Genomic DNA, 25,123 nt, shown 5'->3' with positions numbered 1-25,123 from the left:
CTTACACCTTAACCGATGTTTTAGGTATAAAGTATATTAGACCAACGAAAATCATTACATAGGAGTTGAAAGTATTTTGCCCACCGATTTTATACTTTTTCGGCATTAAGCAATAGAATATCTGATATTATATGTACACTTAATTTTACGATATATGTAGAACGGAAGTTCGAGTGTACATGAGGACTAGGAGTAGTATTGACCTGATTTAACTACAGACAGGGCTACCTACATTATTATTGGGAAAAGGTCTGAAATTCAATAATATATCTCATAGATTGACACCTATTTTCAGTAAAAAAACAGTACTAGGGTACCAAATATGTTTTGGGGCCTAAAAATGTATTGTCCACTTTCGACAATTTTGGAGCGAGAAGGCATGCCTGAAAGTCACTAATCGCGCAAAGTTTTATTCCGATATCTTCATTGGTGCTTAATTTATATACCGTAACGTAAATGAAGCATATGGATTGGTTGAAATTAGTAGAGTAATTCTTGAGATACAGAATTTCACATAAAGACGGAGACACGACCAGTATCCATTTTTGACATCGGCTCCTATAAAATGTTTCGATACATTTTTACTTTGAAACTTAATACACGGATATTTTCGCTGTATCTAAAGATAAAATACTAGACTCTTTTTTGGCCCAGGATAGGTTAGTTGTCCACTCCTTATACATCTTCATTCCATGGATGTTTTTAAAATCATGGTTAAATATTATAAATTAATAAAGAAAATGTAAAGTGACCAAAAATAAACAGAAGATTAAAATTATATATAGGGTGTCTCAATATTAACGCAAAATTTGAATTAAGTACAGTGTGTCTCAAAGTTTATTTAAGATTTAAATTTCCCCCATTTAAAAAAAATCAAAACGGAAAATGGAACGTTACACGATAGAACATTAGTGAACAATATTTCAAAAATACAAGTCAGAAAAGCTTGGCGGCCGCATTTCGAAACTATCATACAAAATATGGTCGAAAGAGTGTTTTAACTTCGTCAACTGTGAAGAGATTTTTAAATCGCAGCAAATTTAAATCTTGGATCAAGTTTGGAACACCCTGTATAATTGTTTTAGGTATATTTTTGATAAATTGGAAAGCAATATATATGTTTATGGATATATTACTTCGCAATGTTACTCCATTTCTTCAAGGCCTGGTGGCGGTGTAGCCTGCCTTGTCAATGGTTTACCTGATATTCGTTTTCATATGCCTCATTGCAAGATAATCGAAATTAATGCGCTAAAAATCTTCTATTCTGAGAAGACATAACACTGATCGATGTTAAGATCTTCTATGATCGTGAAATTAAAATTTCCACCTGCCTGTGTAGCTAAAGATTTATGTGAAATTAAAACAGATCAGAACTTAAACTTTTAGCTTCTGCTTCAAAATAGCTCTCAAATTTGTATCAATATCCAATTCTTTATTATGATTCTGAAACACAACATAACTGCAAAGCGCAAATCTTTACGGAGTAAAGCTGTGACATAACATGCCAATACTTATGTGCCTAGATTCCTATGAGTTCACCGGCCGGCTTATGACGCCACACGTTTCAATCCTACCATAGCTATTAAATGCAACTGTAGCTAGCTCAACAATAACATGAAAATCTAGAAAGGAGAGTGGGTTAAAACGGCATGCATACCGACACAAACCAGCTAACTGGGTGTTGGATATCGGAGTATAAAGTGTGAAGTAGCACACAGTTCACCAACAACACACACATACGCAAACACGAACATACACAGTTAAAAGTTTCGTGCACACACGAGTGAGTCGCTGCACCAACCCATTCAAAGCGAAAGAGGCGTCGGCGCGAGTCAGCCATTGTAGCCAACCAACCCAACATTTAACCATTTTTGCTATTGTATCTATTTTTAACCGGCGAACAGAAACTCACAGCAGCAAGTCGCTAAACATCTCCCAGCCTCGTCAGGCAGACAGGTAGTCAATGGACAGCTAAAATGGTGCATATGTACATATGTATGTATGTAGAATGGTAACAACGGCGGCAGGCAGGGGCAATGGCAAGCTAATAGAGCGGCGTTGTATTGATGATACGAAAGGCCATAAACGATTTCAGCCAAGAATTTACTGATTGCATACTGCAGCCTGAACAGAGGGGATACCACTGGGGCGTATGTACATATGTACGTATGGCGGTGACGCCGCTCTCGCGCTATAGCAATAACTGCACTCGCAACTCTGTCAATAACAAAAATATTTCTGCGGCCACAATTGCGGTTGGCGTTGTTAATGTGACCGCAGTTGGATTGCAGTGCGACAACATTCAAAAGCAAAGCCGGGCCAAGTTGAATGCGCGCATGGGGTTCTGTTTACGCGACTCGCATGCCCACTAGAGCATTCATTTTAGCTGCTGCTGTCCGCATAGACTTCTAAAGAGCGACTAAAGTGACGCCAAATTGAGGGAAATTGTGCACTTCAAGTACCATGACCAGCTGGGTTAAGAGCTCGAGAATACCTGATGAATCAAATGAAAAAGAGTTTATAAGTATAAAAGGAACATGTTCCAGAACCTTATCTCTCATTTACATTACTATCAAAACTTTTCATATTTAAAAATAAAATTTTTCGCTGCCGTCTATAGTTTTGCTGAGCACACACCCTACATTTGCATCGATAAAATTACTCAAAATAATCAGCATCGCCCTTCACAAAGCACCTTTCGAAGCGCATCGTGTAAACAAAGCTCAAAAGTGAATCACAGCGAAGGTATCGCCACAACCCCAAGCCGTCCTTTCTGGCATGCTAGTGCAACAGGCGACGCGCAACAACAAACACATGCACCAACAGCAACAGCAACCACTAGTCACAACAATCGACGGCGAATAACATCAACAACAAACATTGCATGCAATGCAACCGACGACAACAGACAGGCACAATCGTTTTCAACAGCAGCAACCCGGGCATGACGACGACGAGATGACGACGACGTTGCACGCAAATGGGAGAACATGAAAAGCAATGCATGGCCACAGCGCCATATTTGCAGCGAAAGGGTAATATGACCAGTGATAATACAAGAGCATAGATAAATACTCGCAAGCTCAAGCGCCCATCTACATATATGGACACATATATTGTAATATACATACATACATACATACATATACATATGTGTAGATATCTACAGATGTGAGCACTGTGTGCTTGCCTGGCCATGCATTCTCGTACCTGATTTACTCACTCGCACATTACTAATTCACTCAGTAAGCGTTTAATACCAAGTGCATTAAGTTACATATGTACATGTATATGTGCACCTATGCACGTATGTGTGTATTTGAGTAAATCCTTAAAAGGCAAACGCACACCAATGAAACTAAAGCAATATTGGCACATAGTCAGTATATTATGAAAATTGAAGCTTTTCACTATAAAATCAAAATTATTTTCTGGCCTAATAATGTAAATAGGCATATTTATCAACGAAGATTGTTTTTTTTTTATTTTTTTTTATTATTTTTTTTTGTCGATTGCTGTTTTGTTTCGGGCTCATACGCATAGATCCATGATTCGTCACCTGTGACGATCTTATAAACGTCTTTTGAAGCACCGCAATCGTATCTTTTCAGCATTTCTTTACACCAATACACTCGAGCCTTTTTTTGAGCGAGTGTCAAATTGTGCGGGATCCAACGAGAACAAACCTTTTTTACGGCCAGGTGTTCGTGAAATATCGAATGTATGCTGGTGGGAGAAATGCATAGGCATGCCTCTATCTGAAGGTATGTTACATGACGGTCATGCATTATCAGTTCACGTACGGCATCGATGTTTTCTGGCACAACGGCTGTTTTTGGACAACCTTCACGGAATTCGTCTTTGAGCAAGCGTCGGCCACGATTGAATTCGTTGTACCAGTTTTTCACAGTGCTATAGAATGGTGCTTCATAGCCATACAAGGATTTTAGTTCATCGATGCACTCTTGTCGTGATAATCCACGTCAAAAGTTGTGAAAAATGTTCACGAGTTAATTCCATTTTTTGGCCGAGATGAATTTTTTAATTCCCTGTAAATAAAACAATTCGCGATTAAATGACAAAACGTTCTGAGTGATGTTATGCTAAAAAATGTCAAACTTTCCAATGGAAATGTCAGATTGCACCTGGCAACATTTAGTGTTGCCCTAGGCCAGAATATATATAGCAGCCCTCGTAATATAATAACAGTAAAAATTAATTAAACAACCTTCATAATTTACCAAACTATTTTTATTGATGTGTGTTTTACAATGGAAACCCGTCTGATTGTTAACCTGTTGCAGCTTCAATCTAATACATTGCTTACTAGACAGTTATTTGGACACGGCCTATAGACACAAAAGTTCGGTCTTTGACTGAGTCTTTGACTGGCTATCACAATAGCATAATTAGATCCTTATTTGTAAATAAAGAAATCAGAATGGGTATTGATATATGGTATAATAGAAAACTAACTGGGTTTCACTAGGTTGTGTTAGGTCGTAGGAATGATTGTTTTTTACAGGGGCTTTTAACAGGCCATTGCCCTATTGGCGTCCACGCTGTTAAGTTGGGAATCTTACCAGACGCCATCTGCAGAAGCTGTATGGAAGAAAATGACGTGGAAACAACTCAACACTTCCTTCTTGACTGTACCGCGTTTGAGAGGTCAAGACTTGGGAGCGCATCCCTTCAGCCACCCCACCGGACTTGCGGTAATGGAAATTAAACGCCTGTGCAAATTTGTATTCCATACTATAATAACCGTTTTGCTTATTTCTAAGGAGTTCCTTTTGTCGATGGCCTCACAAAGGACATACATATAGCAGTCCACGTGCGATCTCTCTAGATCACCATCTACCTAACCTAACCTAAATAATTAATTTTTACGCGATTCTCACTATTTTTTCATTATATAATCATTTATGTTTAGCATACCCTTGTATTTCTGATGTGCATTCAGCGATTTTTACGATGAGTGATGATCAACATATCAGTAAAATAATGGAATTAGTACCTGAGAACCGACGATTATCAACCAGAGATCTTACTGGCATCGTTGGAATATCGAAAAGATCAATGAAAACCATTTTCAAAAATAATTTGGGCCTAAGAAAAGCGAAAGAACGATTACTTCCAAAATCATTTAACTTTTTCGATAAACATAGTCGGGTTACGTGTGCGAAACAATGCTTTCCGACTACCAGGATGTCATGAAAAGAATTATTACTGCCGATGAATTTTGGATCTATGCTTACAACCCGGAAACAGACGATCAATAAGCCGAAAATCGTGGCAAAAGTGAGCCGAAGCCGAAAAAACCACATCAAAGCAGGTCAAACATCAAGCTTATGTTGACAGTTTTCTTCGATTATTGAGCTGTGGTGCACTTCGAGTTCTTTCCCACCGGCCAAACTGTCAGTAGGGAATACTGTTTGAGTGTTATGCGTCGTTTGCGCGAAGCTATTCGTAAACAGAGGCCGGAATTATTGACCTACAACTCTTGGCTTTCATTTGACGATATATCATTAAGAAATTTTGCATGGATAATTTTTCAAAGTTCCCACGTCACACTGTTGACAGTCAGAACTTTGAAGTCGTAGATAATTTCGTATATCTTGGAACCGGTATCAACACCAACAATAATGTCAGCCTCCAAATCCAACGCAGAAAAACTGTTGCCAACAGGTGCTACTTCGGACTGAGTAGGCAATTGAGAAGTAAAGTCGAACAAAAACCAAACTCTATAAGTCACTCATTATTCCTGTCCTGCTATATAGTGCAGAGGCATAGACGATGACAACGTCTGATGAGTCGACGTTACGAATTTTCGAGAGAAGATTTATGGTCCTTTGTAAATTGAGAACGGCGAATAACACATTCGATGGAACGATGAGCTGTATGAGATATACAACATTGACATATGTATGTAGTTCAGCGAATTAAAAGGCAGCACTCCAGCTCTGGAGGTATTCGACGCAGTTCCCGCCGGGGGAAGCAGAGGAAGACGTCCCCTTCGTTGGAGAGATCAAGAGGAAAGGGACCTGGATGCACTTAGTATCTCGAATTGGCGCCAAATTGCGAAAATAAGAAACGACTGGCGCGCTATTGTAAACCGCGTAAGCTGTGTCCACGCCAGTAAAAAAGTAAAGAAAAATTAAGGGAGTATACTGGTGTAGGATTTTGAAAAAATCGTTTTTTTGCATATTTTGAAAATTTAGACTTTCAAAAATATGACCTTGGAAGGATTTCTCAAAATTCGACTTATTTTCGGAGATACAACCGATTTTGTGACATGGCGTCATTGTCTCCTAAACTTTAAACGCGTTTTTCTCGAAACTACTTTTTTTGAGGTGGTTGACATGATATCTCAAGTTCTACTGAACCGATTCCTTTGAAATTTGGTACATATACAATATTTTATACAATGCTCTATCGTGTCTGCCTTGGATTTCCAAAAAGTTCGAAAAGTTTTTTTTTCAAGCTGACGCCATTTTATTATTTTTTTTTTTGAAAATGGTCAACCCGATAACGACATCCTTACTAATGAAGAATCTTCTTGTTTTTTGTGTTTTAGATCTCTACAAGGGTTGAAAACACGTCAACCAGAACGCACCGTTTTTTTTTTGAAGCCCCCATTCCACCGGCCCGTATCTCGACGAATTTTGGTTTTTGTTTTCTTGCTATTTTTTTTATATTTTTAAAATGTCAATAAAAACATATAAAAAATGGATAGTAAAAATGTTTTTCATTTTTTTTTATCTTAAATAAAAAAATTCCTAAAAATCATGCGTTTAGACCAGAATACCCCCTTAATTAATTTAGAGTAGCAATAAAAGCGGGCAGAGAATTGGCGAATCGAAGACTACTATTATATTATATCGAACGATGACTTCAAAGGGCATAAGTATGGTAGAAAGAATTCTTTCAAATTGCAACAATGGACACCAAGTATGTAGTGATTGTATCGACAAAAATTAGATAAAATTATAAGTATAACGATCTCAAAAAGATAAGTATACTCGAAAGTTTACTACCGTCTAAAGAGAATGTGAAGCGACAAACGCAAATCAAACTTATATAAATGACAGCAAAATGCCTCTGTATTTATATTCTATATTACTGGAGTATTAAATCAAATTTATTATTCCACAACCGGTTTTAATTTAATTTTGTTTGCTTTTAACAAAAAAGCTGAAAATAGATTGCAGTAATAGAAAATTGCTCATACAATTAACACAAACAACTGAAAAATCCACAGTGTTACACGAATGTATACAAAAGTATAGCAAATGTTTATAAACACAGATATCGTCTAAAATATAAAATAACAAATTAATCACAAAAAAACTGGAAAATAAATATTAAAAATTATATTAGAAACAGACATTTAAAAATTAAAATTAATGAACTTGTGTGCTTTCGTTATTTTTTATTTTTATAAATGGCTTAAAAATATTTATTTGCAGTTGTCGAATTTATCTTTATTTTTTTACGCAAACTTTTGTGACTCACTGTATACAAATAAATTGCGCGACTATTTGTCGTTGAAAACTAGTTTTGAAAAAACCAAAGATCATTGAAAAAGATTAATAAAATATGTACACCTATTCGAATATGAATATCTCTCACGCTACAGAGCTGCTATATCAACAACAACAACAACGCACACTTGTTCGCCTAAGTCTAGGCTCTCATCTACTGTTTTTTTTACCCGCCACACGAAACTGGTGCTTAACGTTTGTGAATCGTAAGCAAAATATTTGTTAAGTAACGCCATACAATGATGTCACTACTCGATTAGGAAACCATAAACACGTAAATGTTAGAGCCGGCTTAGAGGCTGCAGAAATTCATAAATGCTCACACTCCTAACTCAAAAATTCTCGTGTGCAATTAATGATATTTCGTACAGCATTTTTCATGTTGATTAACTAGTATGAGCGTAATAAAAGCTTTATAAAACCCTGAAAAGATATAAAACAGCAGCAATTCGCTAGCTCGCTGACGTTCTTAATTAAAAGCTCCCATTTTCGCGTGTCTCCAAGCATTCTCTTAAGTAGATACTTGTATTTGCGGTGATATGTGTGAGAATATTTCATGTTTATTTCCATCTACAGATAATTAAATTATTTCGTAGATGTACATATGTATGAATGCGTGCGAAAGGGCAGAAAAGTCGCCAACCAAGCATGAAAATAAAGTAGAAACTTTTATAGTTAAAAATATGGAAAGTAGGAGTTTTAACGATTTCAGTAAAATTATTCAAAAGATTTAATTAAATCACTTACAAAATAAGTCTCGGTCAAATACATATAATTCAATGAGTATCAGAAAGAAATGTCAGAACATTAAGTTCTGGATTAAAACGAAACATCCCTATAAAGTGTATAAAAAAAATGTTCAACGTGGCGAGCTGAGTCGACTTAGCTTTGACCGTCGTCTGTCTGTATATACGCAATATAGTTTTTGCACCACTGCAGCTCATTTGTCGGAACCACCAATATCGAACCACTATAGCATATAGTTGACATACAAACTGACCGTTAACACGACAGTCGGGTCCACGAAACCGAAACGAACCTGGACCGACCACGGACTGTCAACTCGGTAGATTTCCGCCCCCACATAAGCAAAAAACGTTCAAAATCAAGCTTTTTATAATGTCTATTTATCACTGAATTTGTTTGAATTAAATTTATGTAATAAGTTTTATAAAAAACAGTACATAAATGGAGTTTGAATTATTTTTCTATACTCATATTGACCCAATGTATCTTTTTTTTAATAAATACGTACGTACATACATGTATGTATATGTATAAACAAGCTTGCGTACTATACTTATATATGTAAATACACACATACACATGCGAATAACAACATTCATGTACTGCGTTGAGTTCTGACACACAAACTTAATGACTTTAGTGCATCATATTTCTTTTTTTTGCGAATGTGTCTCTTTATGCATATGGCGTTTTTATTCTGCCAACATGACATTATTATAAAGTACAAAAATAAGCCGTACAAACATGCAAGTGCATGCAAAATTGTGTTTAAAAATATTCCCCTCGGGCAACAAATGCACCGGTTCACTAGCTGACATTTGCATTAGAAAACAAAAATACATAACCTTAGTTGTTGGTGTAGTTGTGGCGGCATAATTTAAATGAACGCCAACGCTAGTTTAATATGTAAAAGTGTAAGAAAATGTTTAGCAAAAATGTGTCAATGGTATGGGAAATCAAGTTTTTGCATAGAAGCAAAAAAGTAAACATTGAAACAAAAACAATCGCCAGCACTAACGGGTGTCAACCTGTGGAAAATTGGTATTTAAATGTCACCACAGCGGAAAACGTCGAAGTATGACACTATTAACACAATTTTTTTTACTGCGTCAATGCAAGTCAAACATTTATGGGTAATAATAGTGTTCAAGAAAGTAGAATACATAGACGAGATGTACAACTACATGCATGAACTAATCAAAACATATTATGAAAAACGTGTTGTTCAATAAAGAGCAGCAGAAAGGAGGTGCTAAACAATATTAGTTTTTTTTTAATGTGCTAAAAAAAACTTTACTAAAAAAACTATGTACATACATATATGGCTAACTGAAGCATACATGTTGTTTCTCTTTGTTGTCATTCTTTTCATTCCAGTTTTTCTTAATATATAAAATCTACTTAGACGAAAATTCTGTTTAACACCTAAAAGAAGCAAACTAAGACTCTGAAATGTTGTTTTTTTTTTTAATTTTTTACCACATACGCTAAATTTAATTGGCGACTTCCGGCTGAGTATTCGACATATTGTATGACAAACAAAAAATAATTATTTAAAAATTTATGCGTTTTAAATTTAAGGTAGTGTTTTAACTCGGATGAGCGTATACTACCGAAAATTTATACACTTTCTCAGATATTTCATATTTTAAAAAATTATAAATGAGCAACAAATGCATTAGTATATCAAATATTTAAAGATCTATACTGATACTGTTCTGAAAGAGCGTACGCTTTTAATGTACATACCAGTATATGCAATATTTTTACAAATGAGTGTTATTCTCTTACCTTTGGCAAATCTCGGATATGATTGGCATCTAAGAACAACTCCTCCAATGTACGTGAATAACGTAGAATTTCCTCTGGCACACTGGGCAGCGAACAATGACGTTTGTCAACGAATTCAACTTGGCGATTGCAGCCTTTGAATATTGGAATGCACTTAAACATGACGTCGATTTACGGCATATGTTGCGACAATTCGATTAGAAGATGAATAATTAGCACACGTTACGATAATTCACAAGCCCGGTTCGCGCACTTCCTAAGCTCGTAAACTTTCTGAGCTAATCACGCAATTATGTTATTTTTTAAAACAGAAATTTTCACTCCTTTGATTATGTTCGTATGTTATTCGAAATATTTGCAGAGAAAAAAAACTAAACGACAGTATACAACTTTAATAAGTGAAATATCTTGTTTTAAAAACGTTTGTCTAGTATTTTTTTTTAACTCTTAAAACCCCAGTTTTTACTAAATCACTATATATTTCGTTTCTGAAAAGGAAGCAATATTAACAAATTAATACAATATAAGATTAAAAATAGGCAACAGAATAGAGTTAAAACAAAATCATAAAGCACTTCAGAATATATAGTATTTATGTTTTTGTTGTTAGAGTCCAAATATTCAAAAAAACTTATGCTCAAAAAATCTTGATACAGTTACTCTTATTTAGGCATATTTAAATATCTTTAAGATATTAATTACACAGTCCTTTCAGTTACTTTAACCGAAATGTACCAGAATTAACACCCTGTACTCCAAAATAACTATTGCTTCAGATTTATTAAGTTAAAAAATGAACGTATAACTAAACATAACAACACAGTTTCATTATAATTTATTTATACGTCGATTTTACTACACATCAATATTATCCTGGCGAAATGAGTTTACACGCATGACAGGAGCAGGTGTCAAAATCAAATCATATGAAATGAAAACTATTTTACTGGGGTAAACAAAAGTCTGGAGGCAACTTCAATTAATTTAGCCATTTTGTATCTTTGCTATAGATATTGAAGTGGTACTTTATAATGACGGAATTAGTACCTGTACCAATATAAAACATTTGTTTAAGTATTAAAACATTTCTACATTATTTGTTATTAAGTCGATATAACGTATTGTAAATGCTTTCATTTATTAACTATAGTAGCAAACAAACAATATTAAAGGCGTAGCAACTTAACACTACGATGTCCGAGTTGTATTTATTATCCATTTTAATAGCGACACACCCAAATTGTTCTGAACATGACGCATTAATTCATCAACATATTATAATAATTTTTTTAGATTTTTATCACATCTTATCTTATTGTAGTCACTTAATGCACTTTTGCTTTTAGCATACAGCTTTGCACAAGGTTGAAGTAGATATATGTATGTGTGTATGTAGGTAAACTTTACGCGTACTCACCGTATCGCGTCGCGTAAAACAAGTATTCGATTCCAACACGTCCGTTGTCCGTTTCTTTCCACGTTACCACGAGTCGGCGGAAGCAGAAGACGCAAACTCGCCAAGTGCTACTCCAAGGCAGCGGACCAGCAACAATTCGTTTGCACTTGACCAGCTTTGCTTTTCTCCTTTCCTGCTTTCGTTACGAATTTTTCTTATTCTACGTTATTTTTATATTATCTTTTCTACTGTTTCGGTTTTCGCTGTTGCTACTACTTTTACTGCCGTCACGTCACCACGGCCACCACCTAATCCGATTTTCAGTAGCGTAGGTATGCACTTAATCAAACATTTTCACAAATAATAGGAAAATATAATAACTTTACACTACCGCAATATTTTCCAACAAGAAGGGAGTAGATAAAACTTGCAGAAATGCCGTATGAACATAAATTAGAAGCGCGCCGCTAGAATTTCCAATTTTTAATGTGTCACTAAAAAATTACAACAAAAACGACCCACCCGAATAACGTACAACGAATAACATGCGAATGCGAATGCGAACAACATTTGAACCATTGAACTACATGCGAAACAGAACTCAACTAAAATTTACTAAGTTTCCAATTCCGTTTTCAACCACTGCTTTCGTCAAAACGACCACAGGGTTGTAATTTCTACCGGCCACGAATTTTTTTCAAAATTAAACAATTGGCAAAGAACTAAACCTTTAAACATGAAATTATATGAAATTGCTTGCGTTAAACAAATTATTACAGCATTAGTTAATTAGAAAAGAAATTTGACGCCATTTGACAATCGTGCGGAAATGTTTTTGTTTCTCAAGTGTACCCTGTGTTGTGCTAATAAATTTATTTCTCTATTTATTCAAAGAGGCATTTCTCTGAAATTCCTCAAAACTACGAAAATGCTGCCGAAAACAAAATGACAAAAAAATGCTACCAACTTTGCAACCATGTGTAGATATACAAAGAAATTGTTGAAAGAAGAGTTATAGAGTAGGTGGTTTTTTCGTCACGAAAGTTTGCGAGTTTTACCAATTGATTTGGCATATATTTCAAGGGTATAGGTTAAGGAAGTGGTTGTTTATAAATTTTTAATACTTTGAGTAAATTAAGTTAAAAATAAACTAGCAGGACGTCTATGAGTCACCATAAGTTTTACTTTATTGCAAACTGAGAAAAGGTGAGCACAACAATTAGCAAGTATTTGCGAAATTTCTAAGATGTCTATGATTAATTGCAGTGAAGTGAATAATTAGATAAAAAGTTAGCTGAGATCATCACATAAATATCAAGATGGCTGCACCCGAAGTACCTCGTACAGAATTGCAGGAACTGCAAATTAAATCTGGTCAGGTAGCAGATGAGTCCCTCGAAAGTACTCGTCGCATGCTAAATCTTATGGAAGAAAGTAAAGAGGCTGGCATCCGAACGCTGGTAGCTTTAGACGACCAAGGCGAACAACTGGATCGAATTGAGGAAGGCATGGATCGCATTAACGCAGACATGAGGGAAGCCGAGAAAAATCTAAGCGGTATGGAAAAATGCTGTGGATTGTGTGTTGTGCCTTGGAAGAAGGTTGCAATAAAAGACGATGGCGATAATGCTTGGAAAGCGAATGAAGATGGTAAAATCGTGAATAGTCAACCTACAAGGGTTGTAGATGAACGGGAAAGAATGGGTGGTGTGCCAGCTCAAAGTGGATACATTCCTCGTATTACCAATGACGCCCGGGAAGATGAAATGGATGAGAATATTGGACAAGTGAACTCTATGTTAGGAAATCTGCGAAATATGGCATTAGATATGGGTTCCGAATTGGAAAATCAAAACAAACAAATTGATCGTATTAACGCCAAAGGAGATGCAAATAACGTTCGTATGGATGGTGTTAACAAGCGTGCCAACAATTTGCTCAAAAGCTAAACATGTTAAGTTATGATATACTGTAAAGTTAAATAAGATAAATGAATATGCACAAATAATATCACAAAAAAGGCAAAACCCGATTCGGATTGATATATTCAACATAATCCTGATACACACATTAAACTGCACAATACCGAGAAGACGTACCAACTGCGGAGCATTTTTACAATTTACACGTGAAAATTAACTATATACAACTTTATACATATACAATATATACACTAAAAAGCGGAAATTGCGAATGACTAATATACAAATGCTGAACTAACTACCCACCACTTAAGTAACTACTTACATTATACACTTATACAAAACTTATCGCATATTTATAGCGAATATTGATGTGCTCCGAGGCATCCTAACTATTTGCGTATATACCGTACACTAGCGCACATATATATATATAAATATACATATTTATCGTAATTGTACTTTATTGTATTTAAATTTTTGAGAGCGGTCGATTAGCGCATTTTTAGCAGATTAAAAGGCATTATATCCTATTGCATTACGTATTTGAAATAAAAACAAAAATGTTTGAGATTATACACTATGCGTAGAAGAATAGATTTTTAAACCACTGAATGTACACTATTATACAAACGCACATATACAATCCCACAGCCACAACTGATGCTAACGATTAGCACAATCGTACATGTGTAGGTGTTATGGATAAAAAAAAAATCTACTATTGCTCTAAATTTCACTACTTTATGTACCCCGTTATATTGGTAAAGAATATATCTAGTTATACATCAGAGTCTTAGTTCATTCTATCTAGTAGTACGCTGTCTTCTTCATATATTTATTAAATGTATTAAAATTGTATAAAAACATCGTAAGGAATGCTGTTCTTGTTAATTTATGTATAAATAAATATCGTGTAGATTATCATTATACTCGTAATGTATTATTTAATTTCAATAATAGATAAATGTTAACATAAACGAAAATGATTGTTATTTTTCTTTCGAATTTTCTACAACTCTTTAAATCGATAAATATCGTATATTTTTTATCGGAAATCAAAAACAAAAGAAATTGCAAACTTAAAAGGAGCATTTCTTATAGCAGAAAAGTTATAAAAATATATTTTATTTATTTTAAACAGTTTCTTGGAGGGAAAATTTCAGATCGATATCTCAAATCGACTCATCTCACCAAGCTAATTATTTATATATGTATGTAAATATTTTATAGGGTGGCCGCCGTTTGCTTCTGGGTCTTACAAACTTCGCGGAAATTATTAAAACGAGGCTAATATGAAAGAAAACGAACATATATACGTTTGCAATACAAAGTTATACTAGTAGTTGCCTTTTTATTATTTAAAGCTAAAAATATAGATGTACATATGTATATAAATGTAATGGCAATAAATGAGAAATCATAACTTCGGCAGAGTCTGAAGTTTTAACTATGTATGGGAGTTGGTGGATGCTGCATTGGGTGTACTGATGTAGGCCAAAAATTCCTGTTTGTCCTCACCAACAGATGAAAATCGCAGCTCTGTACCACTTTCAAAAGGCAAATACACAATTGAACCACGTGTTAGTTTCAGCTTATCCAGTCCTTTGCTTTCCAAGTAGCGTTGACCACTTATCACAAGTAAAATACCAGGAGATTGTTCAACTTTTAAAACATATTCTAAATCTGAAGGTTTCAGTGATAATTGTATCAGTGAAAAGTCTTCAACGGGTGGTTTGAATATTAATTGATGGTTGTCAACACGTTCAGGGCTAAATATTTTGCTTTCAGATGGAGCGCCTGTATATTCTAGGCAACTAAGTAACTGTTTGATGTCTTTATATTTGGGCGTTAAGCCAGCGCGTATCACATTATCTGAACAAGCCATACACTCGACACAATCACCCGATAGGTAGGCATGTATTTGGTTTGCGCCAAGAAACATCGCCTGTCCTGGTTGCAACCGAATCACATTCAAAAAGAATAAAGACAACACACCGACATCATTTGGGAAATCCTTTTTCAGCGTAATAAAGATTTCCAGCACATCGTATTTACATAATTCTGTGAAATTAAATAAAACAAATGTAAAAATTGTGGATTTTTAGATATTTTCAGTTCACATCATTACCTTTAGTATAGTTTTGCGAGATTGACTCAATGCAGGCGCCAATTGTATCATTTTCTGCACTCATCAGTTGTCGATAACAATTACGCAATCCAAGTTCATCATTAGCAGCCAATAGATTGAGATCATTGGGATCGTTCACCGATAAAACCTTCAGCGGTTCTATACTCAACAATATATCCCGTATTTCAGGAAGAGGACGGAACCCGCATAAGCCTGTAAAGGGTGTTAGAGCAATAGCCATTTCAGGTTTGTGATTAGGGTCCTTGTATATGTTTGGTTCTTTCGCATGCAATTTTTGTGCTTCTGACTGTAAACAAACAAAACTGTATATAATATTTTCAAGCTGTGTACACATTACGTGTACTTACTTTGTTGGGGTGAACTTGAATACTCAAAGCCTTGTTTATACTTAAAACTTTCAATAGAAATGGTAGTTCATCTTGTAGTGTATTGCCACTTGACTTGTACTTTGAAGGTCCGCTAGGATGGGAGCCCATCCACAATTCGGCGTAAGGAGTTTTCTCATCCACTTTAAATTGCGGGTCATTGAGTGTTGCGAGCTGGGCCACCGCAGAGTCTTTCCCTACTTTACCCCACTCGTATTTGTGCACAAAACCAACAAGCTCCATGATTTGTTTAAATTTAAAATATTATAATTTATTAGCTTGTTTTCACAGGTCAAAATGAAGGTGACGAATATGCAAACAAACTGTTATACTGTTGTGAATATGTGTTCTTATCAGTAACTGTGTTACCAGACAGCTGTAATGCATTTTACTGACAGCTCAAAACACTACATGGGGATGTTGTAAAATTATCGATAAATAAATCTGAAAAATTTACTGAGAGCAATGAATCGGATATTTATAAAAATGTTTATAACACTGTGCCGATGATAATAGTCTTGATCAACTTCAGAATCGTCATGTTTGAAATGAGAGTAGGTAGATAGAAAATACAAATAATCATATTTATATTTTATGAAACTGTTTTCTATTTTTCACTTCTTTCCAGCAAATTTGCGAACAATGTTAAATATATGTCAGAAGTGAAAAATGCAGGCATATTCATAACAGTTTTGCAATTTCTTCTTCTTCTTAATTGGCGTAGACACCGCTTACGCTTTGCAATTTTACCATATTTTAAGTACATATTTCATTTATTCCAAATTTAACCCAATAATATATGTGTACAGACTTAGTTCTATATTTCTTTTAAGCGCTTTGCATTAAAAATATATCGATCAATTAATCAAATGATATTACCTTTGAAATAACGCCGTCTACTGAAGAACTGATGGATTGGTATAAATAGTATCAAAGTAAGTTCCTCATGTACAAAATGGGATTTCTTTTGAGTATAAGATAACTCATAAACATACATACATATATGTACATATACATACATACATACATACATAAGTATTTCAGATATCGAGTCGAATGAAACCTGAAAATAGTAAAGACCTTTTGATGTATTACCTTTGCCATGTGACATTTAATGCACCTGTTTATAATAAAACATGGAATTTTATAATGAGAGACCAAGGATTTTGTGCACTGGAAGTTGGTGCTTTGGACTTAACTTTAAGCCATTGCCATTGCGGAACACAAAACTTAACACCAAATCATTTACCAGTGGTAATCCTCTAATTATTCCGAAAGATTGAAAGCCTTCAAAATATTTGAGTTAAAATGTCACATTCCAAATGTCGGTTAAACATATTTTCGCAACCAAAGACAGAAATACAATTTGATCCGACTTCCGTTAAAATTTACCAAAAGTAAAATTTCGATGCCTCACATTAGACTCAACTTTGTGGTGGAATAGGCGCTTGGAATTAACACTGTTCAAAGCCATCAAGGCGCTCATGATATGCAGACGCCTAACCGGCAGATCTTGGGTCTGCAAGCCAGGTATCATCAGGTGGCTGTATACCATGATCGTAAGGCCTATTGTCACTTATAGACCGGCCGGTTGGGCATCTAAGGCAACGCAGTCTTCGAAGCTGCAGAGACTCGCTTGCGTCTGCGCTTCATGGGCAATGTGCACTTTCCCAACCGCAGCACTTGAAGGCATGCTGGTGTCGTCTCAAGAAATGAAGGCCTTAGGGGAAAGGCCCTTCTTCCAAGGGACGGCATTACGAAAAGGGTAAACTTTACAAAGAAGTTTCAAGTTACTTTCGGCAGTAAGGCGAAGTGGAGCAGACTCAGGAAGCACTTGTTCAACACAGGCGTAGTCTATTGCGCAAACTACCAATTTTGCAACACGGAACTGGAAAATCCAGAACAGCTGATTCTAGATTGCCCAGCAATTTGTAGAATCAGACTAATGGCCTTAGGATCCAGCTACGTGGACAGGGATCACATCACTTCAGCCGCGCCCAACAAGCTCCTGGAAATATGCGGAGTGCTGGACCTTTGTGACCATATGTGATGTAGGAGGGGGCGCAATAAACCATATACTGCAGTGCAAGACCTTAATTATTTTCTATCTATTTATCTAATTTTGAAATACAATACAAATTTATGTACATACGTCCTTAATTGTTGGAGGTAATGATTTTAATACTATGTATAATTAAAGTTGTCGGAAATATAAAGAGTTTGATGAGCCATAAGCATTCTCCGAACGGATACTGTATTTCTCTTCTTTGACATTATTGTAGGGCGACTTGTCTTGTGCTTAAAACTAGACTTCAATCTAAGTACATATGTCGTTTGCCATCATTGTCGCTAATTTTTTTGCAAACATTCCCTGAAAGTCTGGGGACAGGAAAAGTCTGAGCGCCAGATCATGAGAATACGGTGGACTTGGAGCAATCGAATTTAAATTTTGTAAATAATTTCGTCTATCTTGGAACCAGCATCAACACCAACGACAACGTCAGCCTCGAAATTTAACGCAGAATATCGCTTGCCGTAGCACCTGTTGGCTAGAAATATTCGGACTAAGTAGGCAATTGAGAAATAAAGTCCTCTCTCAACGAACAAAAACCAAAATCCATAAGTCACTCACCATTCCTGTTCTGCTATATGATACAGAGGCATGGACGATGACAACATCTGATGAGTCGACGTAACGGGTTTTCCAGAGAAAAGGTCTGCGACAGTTTTATGGTCCTTTGCGCATTGGCAACGAGGAATACTGCAGTCGATGGAACGATGAGCTGTACGAGTTATGCGACGACATTGACATAGTTCAGCAAATTAAGAGACAGCGGCTACGCTGGCTAGGTCATGTCGTCCTAATGGACGAAGACTCCAGTTCTGAAAGTATTCGACGTAGTACCCGCCGGGGGAAACAGAGAAAGAGGAAGACCTCTAATCAACCGAGTGGACTGCACAAGATTTTACTTCTCACAGACCATAAATCCCCAACTCCCCCTTTGATTGAAATATGATTTGTCAACAATTGAAATTATGTAGTTTTATTTTGCAATAATTTATAATTAAGTATACATTTGTATATTACCGTTAGGACTAGTTTGTTCTAATATATTAAGTTAAAAGTATGAACTATGATCAAATATACAACAAAATTAGTGCTATAGATAAGTAATGGATGTTAAACACATCGTCTTCACATAGAAGCCAGAACTTAAGCCATTTTCAATTAATTTTTGTACAATTATTTTAGACGAATCGCTTACGCCAGTCAAAACATAGAGAAATTATATATAATTTAGCACAATGTAACAATCAGAGTGTGGCTTTTAACATATATTTATGAATACACGTAAGAATCATTTAGTAATTTGAGGAAGCTAATAAATAGTTTGTGCTCATTCAATTGAATACTTTACAATTGTTGTTGCTTAAAGTAAATAAATATGTGTTACAATAATATATTTTGATTATTTCAATGCATTACTAATTATAATCACTAACTTCGCAGAAAATTTAAAGTTTTCGCTTATTCGTAATATTTTGCAGAAAATAACAATATTTCGCCATCTGCAAAACCCTGAGTTTGTATTTTGTATCAATAATATTACATTTCGAAATCTATATACATACATATACTTTACATATGTTTTTTTTGTTTTTAATGGCAATTAGCTATGTGTGTACATATTTACATATGTACAGTTGTGTATAATTCACAGAACACTTATTAAGTAATATAGATTGTAAATACTATTATTATCTACAGCGTCGCAAAGTCTGAATATTTTTCACGCTCCGAGTGGTTTTTAGTGGTTAAATTAAGTTATGAAAAATAACCCAATTGGAATCGAATGTTGATGATATCCGGTGAACTTAGTGTTGGCCGACTCATTTTTATAAGAAAGAGAGTCTTCATTTTTAATTTTTCTTTTAAGTGGCACAACCAGTGTGACTGTCTAAAAAAAGTAATACCGGTATTTAGGAATAAAAATAAAATACTTGTACTACTTTTTCACTTATTTTTTAATTTTAAGGGAATATTTTTACATATTTCAAGAACACGGAGTAAAACTTATAAAGAAAAAAAATATTTTTCGAGTTACATAAGGTCTCCAAAGGCGCTAAACAAAACAAATCCTGCACTCGATGAAACCTTAACCAAACTTGTTTGGAAGAAGTATTTTTAGCATCTCTCATTCTCTGAGAAAATGGATAAAATCAGATACGAGCCACCCCTACTTCCCATATAAAGCTTATGTTGAAATTAAAAATGTCATAACTCACTGAATAAATGCGTCACAAACATTAAACTTCACAATCAAGATAGTAGAAAAGAGCTTTACTGTGTAAAAATTGAAGAATAGGCATGGCACCATCCTCCTTTAGATGAATTTCTATATTTCAGGAACTAGCCGACCAATTTCAACCAAATTTTGTATGAGAAGTTATCCTCTACACCCACATACTGTGAAATAGGCGAAATCGAACCACGTCTACTTCCCGCATAACACTTCTCATGAAACCTACAAAAACTCTCGTGCAAATGAGTACCTTGCCCTAGGGTCGAAAAAAAGTCAAAACTAGAAAAAAACGTTGAATTTTACCTAAAATTTTTTGGTTTTTGGAGAACTATACTCGTATATAGAACTTGCAGAAAAAATTTGATAGTGATCGTATCATTTGTCTCTAAGTAATGACTCAAGCATATTCGAAAACTGTTGTTTCGTGAAAAAACGTGTTTAAAGATAAACTGATTGAACTGTTTGAACTGACCGGCTACACTTTCGGTGCCTGTAACTCAAAAATTCGCCAAGATATCTATTTAAAAATATACATTTTGACATAAACATACTCGGAAATTGTAGTTAAATTCCCCGCGTAAATGATATTTCCACTTAAACTGATAAAATATTGGTTAGTCGAAAAAGTCTTTTCGTATTTCTACTCAAACTTCAACTTATTTTTTTATATTTGTAATGAACTTTAATGAACCGAAAATGTACCATTTTGGTCGACCACTTTTTGCCATTTTTCCGCTAGACACATTATACCATCAGTGTAAAACTTGTCTGGCGTCAATCCGGGCTTTGCGACCATTTGTTGATCTGCACCACGCTTGGACCATGAACTTTTTCGCACATTATCGTCGTATGTTAAGTTTCTTAGCGCTGTCATGCCTGTTTATGTGACGCTTTTGGTCAATATTTTCCATAATTTCATTGACTTTTTCAACGATAGGTCGACCATAGCAAGGTGCATCTTTCTGTCTCCGTAAACTTCACAAATTTCATTGGTGGCTTGTGTGGCATTCTTCCCTTTTTATACAAAAATTCTAAAATTTAGCGAATTTCTTCATTATTTTCACTCATTTTTGAACAGCTGTAAGTATTTTCCAACGCCGAATTCAATTTTTTTTGGTTAAATGAAAATCTCAACTAACACTATGTGGTATGACATAAAGTGAATGGTAGCACTGGAGATATACGACTGCAACGACATCTATTGACAAAATACGAAACGACTTTTTCGACTACCCAATATATTCTCGCATAAAAATTTTTTATATGCAAATATTATTAACAGTAATTGACCGACTTTTCTGGTTTAAATTTTATATATATTATAATTCAAATGTATTATTTTCCCCGAAAATTATTATCAAATGAACTTTTTCACATTTCAAAGCCAACGCTTCATAAGCAAAACAATATTTTTTTCGATAATTCATCATTTGATTTGATCTTGATTAACTCGGATTTAAACGAAAAAACCGATACGCTCGTATATACAAACGTTGCCATTTATTTTCTCTTCGTTAAAGATCTAACGTGGTGGAGCAATTTAATTTCGAATTAACTTTCTGTTTCATAAATATTCAGACTTATTAGCAAACGCTTGTATATTAAATAAAATTGTTTGATTTGTTTGCAAATCTTATATTTAGCGAATATGGCACATTTTACGACACTCCACGAGTACCTGCACTGAATTACGGCACTCACGATGCTGACAGCACAACTTGCAGTGATGTGTGACTCAAACCGAAGGTGATACTTCAAGCGCGCATGAGTTTGGTAATTTCGGTGACAGCTCGTTTTATTTATTTATATACTTTTGTGCGACTGTGCTAGATATTACTGTATGTACTTGTTGTGTTTAAAAATTTTGATTATTGCACGGCGTTTGTGTCTCAAAAGAAAATACCTCTATCTCTGGCAAATACACGCACTCATAACTATGTATGTACAAGCTACTTGGGCTGGTTATGTACATATGTTTGTATGTGTGTGTGTGAGGATGTGTTAATTAAATATTTTATTAGTATGTGTTGACTTTATAGTTTAAACAGTTATCACAGCCAAATGAGCAAATGCTACATGTTGCTTCGCATTTTCTACACTACACATTGTTTTTGTTGCAATTGTAGTTGTAGTTGTAGTTGTAGTGGGTGCGTGTGTCCGTCATTTGGCAATAAAACTAACCACAATTGCCACGCGCTCGAGTTGCCTAACTAGTAGCTGCCACAGAATAACGAAATAACCGTAAGGTCCACCTGCTCAGCGAATGGAGTCGTCAATGGGAACACCTAGGTGTTGGTGGTCAGCGTCGGGTCGGCGTTGTCGGTGCAAATGCGTTTGCGTTAATTCGATTCACGGCTATTATCGCTATTCGCTGTCAGATTACAATCTCCGTTATTCATTTTGTTGTTGTTATTCTGATTGCCATTGTTATTGTTGTGGTTGTGGTTGTTATTGTGTGTGACAGCCTCTCTGCTGTTGGCGATGGACGCCGAGCCCAAGCGAACTGCGCTGTGGCTGCTGCCACCGACGGCGGGGCCATTGTGCATTTGCACGCTGTTGTTGTTGCTGCTGTTATTGGCGCTATTTGGGCAATTGTTGGCCACATTTATATTGCCAGTGGGATTCGCTGTTCCCGGCGTGGCAGCATTGCTGTTCGTTGTTGCGGTCGTCGTGGTGGAGACGCTTTGTTGTGTCAATATATCCGCCGGTATGAGACCCTCTTTGACCCGCTTCTTCTGCTTCATACGGCGGTTTTGGAACCAGATTTTCACCTGTGAAAGAAATGGTATAATCTCTTAGTAGGTATGCTAGTGTGGTTAGTCAAATGGAGTAATCTCTTAGTAAACATGCTAGTGTGGGTAGTCAAAACTAAGGTTTTTTTTTCCGGAAGTATAAAGGATCGTGACTCACCTGCGTCTCGTTGAGCTGCAGCGTGTTGGCGATTTCGATGCGTCGCGCGCGCGTCAAGTAGCGATTGAAGTGGAACTCCTTCTCCAGTTCGGTCAGCTGTTTATTGGTGAAATTGGTGCGTCCCGAATTGTTGGTGGCACTCATGCTGCAACTGCTCATGTTCGGCGCACAAATGCTCAGGCCCGACGTGTTGCCATTGCCACCCGCTAAGAGTAGGCCCGTCTGCGTCGGCTGGCCGGCAGGCAAGCTGCCGCGGCAAATGTCTAGCTGATGCCCGTTCAGCTGATAATCGTGTATTGTGGCAGGTAGTTTAGGTGCTGCAAAGACAAACAAAGACGCAGAGGAGGGGAAACAATAATCAGTTTGACGTTTCAATGCTGGTTTTGTGGCTTTTGAGTGATTTTCAGTGATGATCGCTGTCAAAGTTAATCAGTGAGTTTGACTTCTCTCATTTACCTCTAAATGAATGTATGTATATGTATATTGTATGTATGTATGTATGTGGTTGAGCGTGTAGCAAACCTTCTCTGAATGCCAGTTTTTCTGCATTCTAATAGCATTACGAGTAGGCCACTTACTGTGTTTGTTGCATTTTCTGTGGTTAACAAAATGTTTTTGTATTCTTTTTTTATTGTTTTGTTGCTTTGTGTGCGTGTTAGTGTTGTGAAGGTATGCGAGTATGCAGAGATGATTTTGCATTTCTGTTTATAATTTGACATGCGCCCCGTGGACTTTAAGCTGACGATGATGAAAACAATATTTTGGTTTTTCACAGAAAGATTTAATAGGATTTATTACTATGTTTGAAAACATTGCGGTATTAGTTTTTGGTTTCGGCATGAATAAGTGAAACCCGAAATGTTTTGTGGGTGTTTCTTCTGCTTATGGATATTTATTTTATTTTTGAAAACAATGAGCAGCAAAACAGTTAAGATGTTATGCAACTTGTATGCGTTTCAAATATTCAAATATCATCAAAAGAAGTAAGTAGTTTAAAAAAACGTTTTTTGAAAATTATTTTTTGAAATTTTTTTTCCAAAATAGACGATAGAGAATGCTCGTGCTCTGTATTTTACCGGCGTTCTGCGATAAAGCTGAAAATACAGGCAAAGAAACTGGAAATGTGTATAAGGCTTATAGTTTTGATACTGTAGAAGTCAAACATGCGCATTCGTTGACTCTTTTCCAAAAATTTCGGTTTCAGAGATGTGCTCTGTAAGGTCAATTGCCGAATATATCAATAAATAATGGAAATCGTCGAGTTAGATCCCCATGAAAGAGCTGTCCAAAAGCTAAATGTTACAAAAGCAGTTTGGAATCATTTGACTAAAGCTGGTTATAAAAAGCAACTCGATGAATGGGTGCCACACGAGTTAACTCAACGCAACCTCATGGATCCAATTTCCACACAAGAATCGCCAATGAATCGTCACAAAAACCATCAGTTTATAAAGTGGTTGATGAAATGGGTCACTTAAGGCAAATTCAAGATTGATTTGCAAGGAATCATCTACTATGAGCTCTGAGTTACGGCCTGTACCGCCAATAATTGGGCCGCCTCAAGGAAGCAATCACCTAGTAGTTGGCTATTGACCAAAATAAGGGAATTGTGTTTCATTAAGACATCTACAAGCCACTCTTATCGATTGAGACTCCCTCGAAGCTCCAGAAACTGGGTTGGGAAGTTCTTATGCGTTTAATTTAGAGTCCGAACACTTTTTATCTGCAAAGGATCATTTTAACTATACTATATAACGGGATTTTCAGTAGGGATGCTACAAAAGAAGATCGATAGAAACAGCAAACGACGCCATATTTATTACTTGTTCAGCGATGGGACTCATTACTGGCTGAATGGCTTCATCAATAACACGTACTACATGATTCACCATTGCATACCGAAAAAATTACGGTTTGGTGCGGTTTATAGGCCGGTTTATTAAAAACCAAGATTGGAGAACCTGTTTTCTCACGAAATGGCCCAATCAG

At 35.8% G+C, this 25,123-nt stretch overlaps 4 protein-coding genes across 15 annotated transcripts in view; 1 reads left to right on the top strand and 3 right to left on the bottom strand.

Moving 5' to 3' along the window:
• LOC120769560 (protein lap4) overlaps positions 1-12,069 on the bottom strand; it is a 160,776-nt gene extending 148,707 nt beyond the window's left edge. For 9 of the 12 annotated variants that reach the window (XM_040096724.1, XM_040096645.1, XM_040096651.1 and 6 more), the window contains exons 1-2: positions 11,503-12,069; positions 10,086-10,573 (exon numbers count right to left, since the gene is read on the bottom strand). In XM_040096724.1, the coding sequence (XP_039952658.1) occupies positions 10,086-10,247 (162 nt within the window). In that variant the 5' untranslated portion in view covers positions 10,248-10,573; positions 11,503-12,069. The remainder of the gene's footprint in view (positions 1-10,085; positions 10,574-11,502) is intronic. The other 3 variants (XM_040096624.1, XM_040096631.1, XM_040096639.1) reach the window with 3 other exon arrangements.
• A 418-nt stretch (positions 12,070-12,487) lies between these two features.
• On the top strand, positions 12,488-14,342 carry LOC120782617 (synaptosomal-associated protein 25). Its single transcript, XM_040114986.1, has 2 exons — positions 12,488-12,687; positions 12,748-14,342. Exon 2 carries the CDS (start codon positions 12,801-12,803, stop codon positions 13,428-13,430), a length of 630 nt encoding a protein of 209 aa, XP_039970920.1. The 5' UTR covers positions 12,488-12,687; positions 12,748-12,800; the 3' UTR covers positions 13,431-14,342.
• Positions 14,343-14,712: 370 nt separating this feature from the next.
• On the bottom strand, positions 14,713-16,254 carry LOC120766379 (mannose-6-phosphate isomerase). The gene is made up of 3 exons (XM_040091812.1): positions 15,903-16,254; positions 15,535-15,841; positions 14,713-15,467 (listed from the first exon to the last, which is right to left on the bottom strand). Exons 1-3 carry the CDS (start codon positions 16,161-16,163, stop codon positions 14,854-14,856), a joined length of 1,182 nt encoding a protein of 393 aa, XP_039947746.1. The 5' UTR covers positions 16,164-16,254; the 3' UTR covers positions 14,713-14,853.
• Positions 16,255-22,224: 5,970 nt separating this feature from the next.
• The window catches only part of LOC120782262 (homeotic protein labial-like), a 39,022-nt gene continuing 36,123 nt past the window's right edge, over positions 22,225-25,123 (bottom strand). Inside the window, exons 2-3 of the mRNA XM_040114431.1 lie at positions 23,135-23,451; positions 22,225-22,995 (exon numbers count right to left, since the gene is read on the bottom strand). Of these exons, the coding sequence (XP_039970365.1) occupies positions 22,564-22,995; positions 23,135-23,451 (749 nt within the window). The 3' untranslated portion in view covers positions 22,225-22,563. The remainder of the gene's footprint in view (positions 22,996-23,134; positions 23,452-25,123) is intronic.

This window comes from Bactrocera tryoni, chromosome 1 (assembly GCF_016617805.1).
Source record: "Bactrocera tryoni isolate S06 chromosome 1, CSIRO_BtryS06_freeze2, whole genome shotgun sequence".
NCBI classification, from domain to species: Eukaryota; Metazoa; Arthropoda; class Insecta; order Diptera; family Tephritidae; genus Bactrocera; species Bactrocera tryoni.
This window is presented reverse-complemented; position numbering and strand designations above follow the sequence as displayed.